The sequence below is a fragment of the Juglans microcarpa x Juglans regia genome, chromosome 3D (assembly GCF_004785595.1).
Source record: "Juglans microcarpa x Juglans regia isolate MS1-56 chromosome 3D, Jm3101_v1.0, whole genome shotgun sequence".
Classification (NCBI taxonomy): domain Eukaryota; kingdom Viridiplantae; phylum Streptophyta; class Magnoliopsida; order Fagales; family Juglandaceae; genus Juglans; species Juglans microcarpa x Juglans regia.
This window is the reverse complement of record NC_054598.1, coordinates 4,287,030-4,301,514: the sequence shown is the minus strand read 5'-3', so window position 1 is coordinate 4,301,514 and position 14,485 is coordinate 4,287,030. Positions and strand designations below refer to the sequence as shown.

Sequence of the window (14,485 nt, the reverse complement as noted above, 5' to 3'; positions counted from 1 at the left end):
AATTGCTCCACTTATATTTTTTATTAAAAAAAATGAAAAAAAAAAAAAAGAAGAGGCTATTTCAACTATTACACTCCTTACAAAAATAATTAAATTAAGACTAAAAAAAATAGTATAGTAAAAATTCCAAAACCTGATAATTTTTATGATTATATAGAAGATAAAAAATGTTATTTTTTATTTTAAACTTTGTCATCTACAGTCATGTAAGTATTTAAATAATTAAATATAACTATTACTTGAATGAAAGTTACTTAAAATAGGACATATTAATGAATAGATATAAATAAAAATTAAAAAAATATTTTAAAAAAATACCCGTATCCAAACAAGAATAGGCCCAAGTTATGTGTTTGAATTTGGTCTTTATCAAAAGAGATGGGCCCTGATGGTCAGAATTAGAACAGCCCAAGTTTTGCGTTTGACCGTGACGTGACAATAAAAACGAGTTTTTCTTAAAAAACAAGGGGGGAGGCAAAAAACAAGCAGGTTCACCTAATCTGTCGGAATCGAAAGAGATCGATCAGGATGGTTGATTCTTACGAGCCAACCTTGCATGAATGACTGCTGAGAGTATTTTTTCAAATTTTGGGAGGAATTGATTCGGGCTGGCCACTCCAAGAGGTGAATTGTGAACGAGGTCGGGCTGGTAAGTGATTAGCCCTAATTAGGGTTCAGACGTGGATTCCCAATTATCTGCAATCAGCTTCTGCAACTCTGATTTGCAGCGATGACTGAGGTATCATCTACCTCAACCCTTTTTATGAAACCACCTTATTCATTTAACCAAGTCAGAGCGAAGAGTTCATCTTTAATTTTGTTGTATTTGCTTGCATCCGTTTTAGTTTACATGTATCTTTTTTAACTATTAATTGTACCTTGTTTCGCTTGTAATGCAATTCTATAACATTAGCCGGGATACCAAATAGTGCAACTTTCGCCTGTGGTTGAGGTTACGAGTATGAATTTAGCTGATTTCTTAAAAAATAAATAAATAAAATAAAATAAACTAATGGAATCAAATGTGGTTCTTTTCAACAATACTAACTTGTTTTGTATGTATTCACCTACGAAAAAAGTTCCTTTATTTGTTGGCAAGTTTGATTTTTTCTTTGATTTGTTTTAAATTCAGCTTCGATGTCGTTTCCAGGGTTTTTATTTTTTTTCCCGGTCATTGATGTTAGAATTCTTCTGTGTGCATTTTTTTTTTTCACCTTTTTTCTTTTTATTTGTAATCTATTTCTGCTCATCCGATTAATGCTTTAAGTTTTTGCATAAGAGTACTTGGCTGCTACTAACATTTCAATCTTATTGTCGATTATTTTCTAAAATTTTTTGCCTTTTATCTTCTATTCCAGTACTGGGTTAGCCAGGGCAACAAATGGTGCGATTTCTGCAAAATCTTCATAGCAAACAATCCATCTAGCATTAGAAATCATGAGCTCGGTCAACGTCACAAGGATAGTGTTGCCAAGAGGCTTGACACTATGCGAAAAGAGGGTGCTGCCAAGGAAAAGCAACAAAAGGAAGCCGCCCGTGCCCTTGAGCAAATTGAAGCAGTGAGTATTAAGAACATTGACTGCTTTTATTCATTAGTAAAGCTACATACGGACATCATCTCTCTTGATATGATGGTGGTTAATTGTTTGTTCATTGAGATAATTCGCATGCAGCATTCTTGCCAATGGTTTTACTAATATCTTGAATCCTGCAGAAAGCAAAACGGAGCTATCAGAAGGATATAGCAAATCTTCAAGAAGCCAGAGATTCTCATGCCCAAGCATTAAATTCTCAAGAAGAAGGTGAAGATAGTAAGTACGGCCATTTGCAACTTCTTGTGGTGTTTGAATTTTAAATCAAATATAGCTTAAACTTTTAGTATATAATGATGTGATTACTCCTCAACATGATAGGAAATTGACTCAATTAGGACCTAGGAGAACCCAGCCTCTTAAGATGCCATCAGCAATCTGATCTTGATCTGCTTTCTTTAAGTGAAGGATCTGGTTTTTTTGAGTCATTAGCTGTCAAGTTGTTGGGTCCTGAATATATTTTTCTTGGGCATAGTCGCATAGATTGACCCAAGCTACCCACAGGCTTCCCAAACTACTTGTGCTTGACTCACAATGATGCTTAGGCAGGCATATATGGTGTTCGACCAGACAAGATGAGCCTAGTGTAATTTGCTTGATTGTTCAACAAGCAAGCATGAGTAGCACTAGTTTCATCCTGGGTAGGATTCTGGATAGTTGATGCATGCTTCTTGCAGTAGTAATGGCAATGGTGTTGTCTTATAGTACAGTTAACCATAGAAAGTACTTCAAAAGAGATTCATAAAGGCGATTCATACCTATAAAAAAAATATAAAGGCGATTCATTATCAAGTCCTAAGATACGGATCCGTTCTGTATAACTAATTTGTACTTGATTTTACCAGCTCTACATTCTGTGACAAAATTTGAGAAATTGAGAAACGACGAGCAAAAGGTGTTAACAAGTTCATTTTGACTGGCAAGCTAGCTCAGAGTTTGATTTGACAAGGGGTCAATGTTTGGCATGGTTCAAAAGTGAACAGGCTGAGCTAGAACAGCCTATTCCTGAGCTTGCCTCACAGTTGGTGGGTATATTGAATTTTTTCTTTTCGTGGGATGGTTAGCAACTATAGGTGTTGTCTGGGAGAGAAAACATTCAACCTGTTATGTCTTTGAATGAGTACGATTATTTTAGTGGTTCATGAATCATTTTTTTTTATGGATAATGATACCCTTACACCTCCTTTACTACTGTTTTACTACTTAAATGTTTTTTTTTTCCCTTTTGTTCTTTGAATTTGGATTAAAAATCTCAGATTATGAGCTTCTTGCATAATCTAGAAAAAAATAAATTCAATTAATTAACGTAATCATGTAATTTAATTAAATTTTTTTATAAAACTTGACCTTCTTTTGCTCTTTGAGTCAATTTTTATAAAATTGAATTAATTTACATGATTACGTTGGTTGATTGAATTTATTTTCTTCTAGATTATGCAAGAAGACCATATTCTAGAATTTTTAATCCAGATTCAAATAGCAAGAGGAAAAAAAAAATAATTGGGTAGTAAAGCAGTAGTAAATGAGGTTTAAGGGTATTATTACCCTTTTTTTATTGTGGCATTGTTTCAAACTGATACAGCTGTGTATGATGACAGAATGGGAGCATGACAGCGGTTCAGGCTATTATTACAACCAAAGCAATGGCTTTTACTATGACCCAAACTCAGGATTTTACTATTCCGATGCAATAGGTATGGAGTCATACAATTGGATTCTTTAGGTTTACGTTCTTTTCTTCTACTAAAAATATCTATTTAACATATTAATGGTATATTCACGAAGAGAGAATGTAACAGGCAAGTGGGTGACACAGGAAGAGGCATATGCCACACCACAGTTTTCTTCATATTCTAAACATAGAGAACCCACTTTGAAACGGCCATTGTCTGCTTCAGAGGTAGGATCAGTCACAGAAAGTAAAGGTGCTGCTAAAGTTCAAAATAGGCCGGCACCTGGGCCTGTTGTTTCCACTTCTTTAAATCCCATGAGATCTGTTAAAGGTGCTCCATCATCACTTACTGTTGGCAAGAGGAAGAGGCAAGACGAGAAGCCAAAGGTTCTATCCAAAGAAGAAGCAACTGCACTTAAAGCAAGGGAGGCTGCAAAGAAGAGAGTTGAAGAGAGAGAGAAACCTTTGCTGGGCCTCTACAGGGCTCTCTGATTTGAACACTAAAGCACGTTTCTCTGCTTGACACAATTTGTAGGCTTTCTGATTTTTCTTTTCAATCATATTCTTATCTCAATTGGACTTTAGCATATAGTTGACACGCTACCCTATACAGTAGATAAAGAACCAGAATGTTTGCATCCATCTACATCTTTCCCTCCCAGTCATGCTTCATATGATTGCCAGGATTATGCACTTCGCAATCATGTTGTCAGGATTATGCGTTCTCATAGTGCATCGAGGGTCTTATCATATCATTTGGCTAGTCTGAATAAAGAAAACTGTGATTGGTTAGTATTCTCGCACTGTTTTAGCCATTATTGTCTTAACTATTTGATACAAATGTTGTGGAGGCAAGAACTGGATTAACAGATGGAAGTATAGTAAAAATGGAGAACTTCACTGCCCATTAATTTGGGGAAAGTTGTGCCAATAAAACTCCCCAAAGACATGGTTAAGATGGAGACAGATTTTATACTGTAAAGTGCATATGCATTTTGTGCCCGCCCATAGCATATTGCTAGATTCAATTGTGTAACTTTGTTTCACAATTTTAAGAATCCAAGTTCACAGATACTTATAGCGATGATGAAATACATCACTGAAATGGCATTGCTGGGATTTCCGTGGCGATCAACTTTGGATTGGTTTTAATGGGATACATAAATCTGTCCTCAGCCTGAAAGTTGGGGTGATTATTATGTAACAAAATGCAAAACCCATAATTAATTTGTAGAAATTTCCCCGCGACTCATTTCTCTGGTTCAAAATCAAACCATATTGGACTTTAATTGATATGTTCTGCTTTCTGTTTGCAGGTTCTTGAAGGTTATTTGCGTAGGCCAGCTACAAAGGAACATGCATGGTCAACCCACATCGTTTTCCATCCCAAGTAAAAGGTGGTCCAAAATGTCGACTTCTGATCTGGTTTCTGTCATCCTAACTCTCTTATTAATGAAAACTGTTTTTTATATTGCCAAAATTCGGGGAATGAAGAAACCGTGTGTGATTGTGGTAGCTTTGGTAATGGATATGTTTTAACAGTTGGCCTGTCAAATGTACACTTTGGGTTAAAATAACTTCATATCTGTCACGTTTTATTTTCCTTTTTCCCTTGTGTTTCCTGTGTTGTCTCCTAACTTGACTCCGACAATTGCTATCGTAATTCAAAGGAAAGAATTTATGAGCTGACATTAGTTTTCAGGCATGTTTTACTTGTTAAAAAAAAAAGAGTTTTCTTTCAGGTGTGTATTGTTTTAAGTCAGTCTTTGTGATGTTTTTGCTCATATTTTTGGACATACGATTATGTAAAATTTAAAATATAAAGAAAATTAGAAATATTTTTTTATTAAATTAATACCATTATATTGAAAGGTTATAAACAAGCAAATGAATATCATTATTCATGTAAAATGACAATCATAATATCTTTTTTCCTGCCCCTGATTGAGTCTGATTAACGCCCCTCACTGTTTTACATAGAACTTTCGAGGAGCTAGTCATCGTAGATTTTATAGGCTATGAGTCATTGTATAACTGTTACAAGACAGAAGACACTAGACAGGACCACTAAATGGGAGCTATGCATATGGCATCTTATGTATTGACTACTAAATTAATGGATTGATCCAGAATATCCAATTTTAGATATAGAAATGTCTAATTCATAGATAGATTTTACAAAATTAAATAAATTAAATTTATAAATTGACGTGTCTTTTATTTGATATATTAGATCTAAATTTATTTTTTAATCACATCAACTTATAAATTTTATTTTCGTGAAATCTTTTGACAATCTGACGCTTCTATTTTGGATATTACTTTGGACATGCACCCAATAATAATATATAACATAATGAAATGAAAATTGCAAAAAGGTGTGGGCCAGTCCAGTCGAAATTCTTGGTAGCCGAGACCACAGACTACCCATAGAACTTCAACTATACTACACTGCATAAAAGGCTTCAGTTGCTCTTAAACTTAAGGGCTAGTGATTTTTTTTTTTTCTTTTTTTTTTGGAGTGGGGGAGGGAGTTTCGATCTCTAGACTTCCTTTTGGAGGTTGGGGTTATGTCAATCAAGCTATAGGCTTATCAACTAAGGGTTAGTGATTTAATAACAAAGAGTATGTTGAAAGAATAAGATGGCATGCATGTACGGTATTTTTTACCCTTAGAAATGTTCATGCGATTAGAAAAAAAAAAAAGTTGTGAAAACATGTCTATGCAATTAAGCAATTTACTTTGTAAGTTATAAAAATAGATTTTAAACCAATAAAGTCGTGGGTATTAAATAACTCAGTTAATAAAATCTATCATAGTCATCAAACAGGAAATTTGAGTATTACTTGTAAATTTGAGTATTACTTGTGGAGCATTGAAGTTCTCTTTTTTTTCCATGAAAGAAAGAAAGGAAGGGGGAAAAAACAGCCAAGACCATGTTTAAATGGATGAGTTTTTGGACCAACTTGATATATAATAAGACAGATTTTGGGGCCATCACATTCAGACCGCACGCAGCCTAACGTGGAAATTGGTGGGAGTGGGTACTGCAATCGCAGCGGCAGGTGCATCTTTAGTCCCCTGCAATTGAAGGACCATTTTTGGGTCAGTCGATTGACTTGTGTGGTCAGAGATATCGGCCGACCACACAAAAAAGTTGAAGAAGGAGAATGCATTACACTATTATTTAAAAGAAAAATAAGAGAATGACCTCCACGAGCTTATGGCTTGCGGTTGACCACGCGGTGCATTACAATAGGACAATTCATGAAGCTCCACGTTTGGTATTGGACTTGGTGTTGAACATTTTTAACTGGTTTCAAAACAACAATCACAAAGAAGAGAATGCATCTTTTAACTTGTTTCACAATAACGGTATATTTAGATAAAGAAATATTATTTGAAGGTTTTTATATCATATCATTTACCAGATATAATTTAATTTATAAAATTTAAAATTTAAAATTTATTTTTTAAATCAAATTATATTATATAGATAGTGTGTAGCGTAAAGAATTTGGAATAGTGTATATATATACACACATATACATGAAACAGTTGGTGTTAGATGGAAATTTCTATGAACCGAAGCTTGAAGGCTGAAAGAACCATTTGCCAATTACTCACTGGACAAGAGATGGGTGGTTGTCTACTTTGCCATATTATTTCATTGGCTCTTTTATGTAGAACCACTATTTTGACCTGTCTTTGTTTCTTTTAGGCTGAAATCATGTCCTTGTCCCGAATTCTTTATTCTCAAGCACATCAATTCTTATCACCTAAAGAAAGTCTAAAAAAGAAATCAGTCAAAGCTAGGCCTGCATGCATTCCAATTTCATCAAGGAAAATGAGTAGAAATTAATTATATATAATCAGGTATATATACTTGTTAATGAAGTGAAGGGCCGGAGTGCCTTTCTTTTTCAAGCACGTACGTATGAAGGTGGCTCCATACTAAAAAGAAAAAAAATACAATAAATCACATGCATGGATGTGTGTGTGTGTGTGTGTATATATATATATATATATATATATATGACTCAACACTAACATTACTTAACCGACAAAAATCATGTGAAGCTACATCAACTAATATACACACAATATTTCCTGTTGAAGAAGACGGACCACATCAAACTAACGTAACATGCATGCGCAAACGACACTGAGAGAAGAAGGCCGGCCGGCAAGTTTTTCTATCTGAAATGTGGACATTTTTTAAGTGCCTATAATATTCAAAGTTTCGATCGCGGAATTAATTAGAGTCGATTCATATTCACATATTGACAAGAATCAATCCGTTTCACATATTTTGTATAGAGTTGTGCATGATCAAAGCTGATCAAAGCTGATAATTCCAATTGCAATGGTCGAGAGTTCTTCAGTTTAGGGTTTTTTTTTTTTTTCCTCTTACCAAATGATTTTCTTTTCTCTGAAATGAAGAATGGAGATCTTACGTACGGGGGAAAAAAGAGTGGGCAAAACGTGAAAAAAACTATAAATGTTGCAGCATGTGAGAACAATGGATCATCTATATATATATATATATATATATATATATATATATATATATGTATATATAGCTTGTTCATTGAATTCGTGCGTTCATCAACAACTACCATCATTATTCACCAAAAACCACGCAATACGGCCGGAGTTTGTATCAGCATGTATCAGCAGTACCATAGCATCACCATCATCATCTTCAACATGTTCATCATCTTCAACATGTTCATCATCATAAATGAGACAAACTTTATAGTTATAAAGCATCATGCATGGCTATAGTTGTATATAACATGGATGGTCATTTTCTCCTCGATTACTTTTTCAACCCTGACAACCTCCAAATTAACTCCAAGTAATAAAGGAGATAATTGAGGTGACATCATTACTACTTTCACGTGGGTCTCCTCCATAATCGACATGGTTGGCCTTTACATAAAGCTATTTTTCCATGGATATTGCAGCTCGTCCCTCCTTTTCCCTGCAGGAATAGAACTAGCTCTTACACAATCGTACAACCCATAAAATAATGAATTATCTCACTATTTAATGATTTTTTTTTATTTTTTTATTTTTTGAGAATCAGTTATGTTTTAACATAAAGAAATAATTTAATAGGTTATATAAAATAAATTCAGAAATTCATATATATAGTTTAATGTTGTATGTAAGTTTGTAAAATTATTTTTATTATAAAATAGATTAATAAATGAAATAGAATTAGTTTAATTTTATTAAAATTTTGATATTTATAGCAGCTGTCTAAGCACGTAACTTAAAAGGGTGGAGCCGGGGCCGGATAAATAGATGAATAAAATGGTAAATGTGTTTGAAGTTGAGTTGCCCGCTTTGACACTTTTTTTTTTTTATCTTTTCGGTGTTCTTGTGGTTTGCAACTTTAAAGTAGGAGATGACGTAAATTAGTAATTACAGTGTTGCATACATCTTAATTCCAGGCGTGCAATGCAGTACTACTGCCTGCCCAGATGGCTTTGGATTACAACATTTGAAATTTTATAGCTGTTGTTGTACAAACAGTTAATAATCATTGCGATGCGGATTCATGGAAAATTAATTATATATGGTCGAAAATGGGAGGGAATTAAAAGGTTTATTTTGTTTGTTTAATTTTCTTTATAAGCAATGTTAAATGGAGACGATATTATAAGTCTAGTTAATTTTATTTTTAAATTTTTTTAAAATTATAATAATATCTTTATTAAAATGATATTTTTTTATTTAATAAATTATTTATACATACAATTTTCAAATAAAAACTGTAAATAAAATTTATCTTTCCTAATTTATTTGAATGATTCGTCCAAGGTACGATCACTGGGAACTACTGGTAATTATTTGGTGCGAACAGTACCCAATCAGGCAACTTTACACTGTACAAGATGATCAGCATCATTATATATCATTATTATTCCACAACCTAATCATTATTCTTATAGAATTTCTTTTGATCCCATGTGATTGGCATCCTAATTCATATCCTACCTAGCTTTACCCTTACCTCCCTCTTTATTTATTTATTTATTGCCCAAATTAACAAACCATCCAACCGTGTCATTCTTTGACGAAAAATGATCAACTTGATCAACTTGTACCTGTCTGGGAATGCATAAAAGAACATTTTGGATAATATTAAAACCGGATCGACTACTTTTTTCTTTTATATAAAAAAAAAAAAAAAAAAACTTCCCTGTCTTAATTAGTTAATATCTATGGTAAGAGCTGGCAGATGAGATAAGATCAGGAATGAATGATTTGTGTAAAGGCCTTAGTTGGAATGGATAGCCTCATTAATTAATTGTTGTGAAAACTCCAGCAAAATTATGCAAATGCAATAAGATCATGATGATACTCATGTGTTGATTTTCTCCTCCTCTTCTTCTTCTTCTTCTTCTTCCATTTATTCTATGCTACGGATCAAGTGATCATGACCAATATCAAACTAATCTCAAATGTCATTTTCATATGTCAATGATCTTGCCGTGATGTTTTGTCAGATTAGGATTTGAATGAGTTTAGCTGATAAGAATTATTATGACAGTTTTCTGCTGTTTTAATATATAATGTCTACTTGTATTTTACCATATCATGATAAGCCAAATAGTTTACTAATTTGCACCCAAACAAACGCAATAATCAAATACTCTCTGTAATCTCTTATATGTCCTTTTTGTAGTTGAAAGAAACAATTTTCATACGATTTCAGTCCCTTTTATCGATAGAGACACACATCAATACAGGAACCTATCCAGATTAAGCTAACCAATAAAATTACAAAACATCATAAGAGAATTATCATATATTCAACAAGCTAGCTGCTGCTAGGGACCCAGATGAGAGATCTGGATCATCCACGTGTCAAAGACCCAAATGCCTTGGTGACCTCATGCACACCAGGGTTGAACCCCAAGCACCCCAGCAGGCCCTGCTTGTAAGGCAAGAAAGTCTTCCTCCTCATCTCCTCCGAAGCCGCCCGGTTCACTGTGTAATGCATCTCGTGGGCCGAAACCGGTCCTCTCCTCCTCGAGCTCGACACAGAACCGGAACTGTCCGTCGACCGGAAGCTCGAGTTCTTGACATCTTCGGCCAGCTTGTTCTTGGACAAAACCGCATACTTAGTCAATGGATCTTTGCCCGTTGCCCGACCCTCAGACGCGCTCCGAAACAACAGAAAATCTTTCAGCCTCCATTTTCTGTAACCTTTGGAGAAAGAAAAGGATGACAAGAATGAAGAATATGCTGAAGAAGGAGTACTGGAAGCTTTAGTGTTGCTTGCTGTTGAAGGAATATTGCTTTTCGGTGCCGGTGAATTCTCCTCTTCTCCTAAGACAAGGTCAGAGACTCTCAGAGGAGACAAGGATCTTGTTCCTCTACGTAGAAAACTTGATGAAGATGACCCTACAGAGAATTTTCCTCTCCCTCTCTTTTGTTCTTGTTCTCTCCCCTGTCGCTGGCCGAGCTCTCCTTTCTTTCGAGTTTCCTCTATTGCCGCAGCGAATGGATCAAAATCTTTCTTGTGACGCGGTGATAGTGCTTCTTGGACCATCCTCTTTCCCTGTGAAATTCTTGATCTTGGAGACCTTGGAGATGAAATGGACACCGAATGGTCATTAGCTCCGGTGCCAACTTGTAATCGAGGTGGTGGTTTTAGAGGCTTTATCTTTCCGCCATCGAAGAGCTCGTCAGCAGACAAAGAAGTCCGCTCTAAGTGCCCACTAAAATCGAACTCAAAATCTTCACCATAATCGTTGTCGTTATCGCTTTCGACATTGTTGATAACTTTGGATTTAGGAATCCCGGGCCTTTCTTCCCAGTTAAAGGGGATCGAGGAGGCTGGGCTTCTGGGGATCACGCCGTGGAGAGAGAGACTGTTGAGCTCGTGGTAGAAGGCGGAGGCGAGGGTAGGACTGGTAGGGGCGCTGAAGTAGAAGTTGCCGAATCGTTGAGGGCTGGAAGGAGCAGTCATGTATGGAGAGGAGCAGGAGCTGTCGAAGTTGAAGTCCACGGGAGCCACTGGTACCACAACTTCCATCTCCATTATTGGATTGGCTTCGTGTGCTTGAGGGTTTGTGGTTGTTTGATCGAGAAGGTGAGGGATGGTCGCACTGTGAGGATTTATACCGTATGCGCTGTGTGTGTGTGAGAGAGAGAGAGAGAGAGAGAGAGAGAGGAAGGAGAGAGGAAGAAGAGGGGGTGGATTATTCTGACTAGCAGGCTAGAAAGAGGAATGGTAATATAAAGCTGCGGCCTTTATAAATCCATCCATCTATATATTGTATCTTTATTACTCTTTCTCAGGGCATTTTTATTTTTATTTTTATTTTTATTTTTGGTTGATATATAAATGGTACTGCTATTTCTCTAACCCTAGGGTTAGCTGTTTATTTCAAATGACGACATTTTTTAGAGCATCTGTGTGGGCAATAAATGGTTTTGATTTTGGATATGTTGTTGGATCTATCTTGGGTTTTCTTTTACAAATTCCAGACTTTCTTTTACCGGGGAGGCAACCAGAAAACTTTTGCCGACAGGATATCCCATTCCCCACTTGTGACAGAACAATTTTGACTTTTTCTGATATGTTTTGTTGGGGGAACGGGGTCGATTCACACACAGTCATTTTCCCTTTTAGCCAGAGCTGTTGACTAATTACCTACGGACAAAATTCAACGTACGTATGAGAGGTTGGAACTCAAAACCACCTTTGATAGATAGATAGATGCATCCAAGTAAAATGAATGAACAAATATCACATCATTTAACTACAACGATCAACTTTGTATCATATGGTATTATTATACTTGGTCTTTCTATAATTTATATTAATAAATATCCCAATTGCATGCTGGGAATCGGTTTCACATCTTCCTTAATCCGCACATTGATCTAGAGCAATCTAATTATGTTATAAGAATGGCTGCCTAGCTAGCTAGCTCGTTGATGATGTTTTGGCGACGTCCTAGCTACCCAAAAATAAAAACGTGGAGGCGAAACGTCAAAAATGGTGGCTGATTGTTTGTAGCTGTCTTCTAGACAAAATGATCAAGATCATTCGCACTGTCAATTCTCCCTTATCACGATCAGCAAGGACTAATTCCCATTTTTGTATATATGTCAAATTGAATTCAATTTAAGACCCCCTTCCTCTTTACTAATCCACCTGTGAATAGTTTCTCAACGAAACGTACATCATCTGCAAGATGATCATGATCTGGTGGGGGAGCTAAGGTCTTCGATTTGTTGGGTCAATAGACTCGAACACTTTTTGTCTTCTTTCAAACTAAAGCTAGGGCCCGTTACTTTAGGACGTTATATATTTTGTATCACATATCAAATTACATACATGCATGTCTATATTCTTAAACTATCTGTAGCCTCCATTTAAAATTATATCATATGTATGTTGTGTTCTCACTTCTCGGGTAGAACCCGTACGTAGAAGATAATTTCTTATCGCGAGTCGAACCTAATATATATATATATATATATGAGAAAATATATTTGTAACTATCGCGTAATTGTTTTGAAAAAAGTGAATAAAATATGAGACTCACATAATAAAATTAATTTTTTAATAGTGAACCCTACTCTTTTTCAAAAAGATTATACGGCGTTTACGCACTTCACGTTTGTATGTAGAATTACTATATATATAATAAGAATCTAAAACTAAATATGGATATAAATATAGATATACACACGATCAAAACCTATATATAATATAAGGTGCATGCATTTACAAATGTGTACGTACGTTACAACAGCTAGCTAGAGAATTAGATAAAAATTCAGCATGCAATCTCTTAATTTCCTCCATTTATTTTTTCAAATTAAACATGCAAGTTGGCCGTTGATTGATGTTGCAGTTACTAAAATGATATTGAAGAGGACGAAAACAAATTAAATACGGCACAAAGTGGGAAAAAACAAACATTATGAAATGGTATAGAAAATCAGAATTAATTCAAGACAAGGAGATCATCAGTATGCAACAACACGGTAAGTTCCTTCTTCCATGATATGTATAACGTTCGCTGGCCAGCCTCCATTTCATTATTTTATGCGTTTGTTTTATTGACCTTTTCATAAGAGAAAAAATATTTTTAATCGTAAATTGTACAACTATAAATTATACAACTGTCACGTAATCATTTTAAAAAAATGAATAAACATAATACTCACATGAAAAAAATTAATTTTTTAATAATAAACCCTACTCTTTTTCAAAACGATTATGCGGCGTTCACGCACTTCACAGTTGTACGTAGAATTACACTTTTCATAATGGTAGGTGGGTTCTATATATTATAAATAATAATTTAATATGTTACATTATTCATGCATGTATTAGTACACTGCCAATAGAAACGCTAGATTAGTGCATGGGCAATTTTGTTATACCATGCAAGGGGTTTTTTTTTTCCCTATTGACACTTAAAACAAGCCCACGAATTAAGACTACTAGGAAAGTAAGTTAGAGAGCTTAGCAGGCCCAATCAAGCACAATGACTCTTCTATAAAAGGAGCTAGTGGGCCTTTGTAGAGTACTAGGCCCACGAACAAAACCAACCCATGAAGCAATACATGCATAGGAAAAGTGAACGGTATGGGTAGATGAAACTCGCTGTCCTGACACCATGCACCCCGATGACAAACTACGTTTAGGAACCTACGCAGGTGGGCGATAAATATGGAGAACCTGTGATCTCCTGACAGCAGGCATGGAGATTTAACAGAGAATGCTTATAGGTAAAGTGAATCAGGGAGCCACGCTGTATTAAAAGATTCTGATTAAATGAACAGTGGAAAGGACACGGGCCCCTCAAAGTCAGGAATGGGCTATCCCTACCAAAAATCTAGTATAAGAGTCAATATCCAGGTACGAAAAATTCTCTTTGATCCCTCTAAGCTTACGCACCAACTATTAAGGAGATAGACTGATTTTGACATCAGAGACTCCCGGCCACCACCAATGCCCCCCATTCTCCATGTTTGTTTAAGTATACAAGTCAAAGTATGGAGATCCGAAGTATTGGAACTCGGCCTAAAGACATACGAAAGATGATGTTTAACATACCATATAATTAAGAATGATCTTTCAATTCATCAAGTTGAATACAATGGATTTTTTAAAAAAAAATAAAAGAAAATCCATTTAAACTAACGTGTGACTAAATTATAATTCTAGATATTTTT

General features: G+C 35.2%; 2 protein-coding genes across 6 annotated transcripts; one reads left to right on the top strand and one right to left on the bottom strand.

Annotated features, from left to right (window-relative positions):
* Positions 1–452: 452 nt before the first annotated feature.
* LOC121255864 (zinc finger protein ZOP1) lies at positions 453–5,410 on the top strand. Of its 5 annotated transcripts, none has more exons than XR_005938868.1 (7): positions 453–739; positions 1,359–1,559; positions 1,715–1,811; positions 3,191–3,286; positions 3,392–3,769; positions 4,581–4,661; positions 5,243–5,410. XR_005938868.1 is itself a non-coding variant. In XM_041156403.1 (6 exons), exons 1-5 carry the CDS (start codon positions 731–733, stop codon positions 3,754–3,756), a joined length of 768 nt encoding a protein of 255 aa, XP_041012337.1. In that variant the 5' UTR covers positions 453–730; the 3' UTR covers positions 3,757–3,769; positions 4,581–4,850. The 5 variants fall into 5 exon arrangements, 2 of the variants coding, with proteins under 2 accessions (XP_041012337.1, XP_041012338.1); XR_005938867.1 differs by having other exon boundaries at positions 454–739; positions 3,392–3,795; XM_041156403.1 differs by lacking the exon at positions 5,243–5,410 and having other exon boundaries at positions 4,581–4,850.
* A 4,512-nt stretch (positions 5,411–9,922) lies between these two features.
* LOC121256285 lies at positions 9,923–11,512 on the bottom strand. Its single transcript, XM_041157029.1, has one exon. The coding sequence runs from the start codon at positions 11,325–11,327 to the stop codon at positions 10,137–10,139; it is 1,191 nt and encodes a 396-aa protein (XP_041012963.1). The 5' UTR covers positions 11,328–11,512; the 3' UTR covers positions 9,923–10,136.
* Positions 11,513–14,485: the final 2,973 nt, after the last annotated feature.

Coding starts and splice junctions, on each gene's coding strand:
- LOC121255864 (XM_041156403.1), top strand. Junction 1,812..3,190: donor TCAAGAAGAAGGTGAAGATA/GTAAGTACGGCC, acceptor GTATGATGACAG/AATGGGAGCATGACAGCGGT. Junction 3,287..3,391: donor TTACTATTCCGATGCAATAG/GTATGGAGTCAT, acceptor AGAATGTAACAG/GCAAGTGGGTGACACAGGAA.
- LOC121256285 (XM_041157029.1), bottom strand. CDS start 11,327: ATGGAGATGGAAGTTGTGGTACCAGTGGCTCCCGTGGACTTCAACTTC.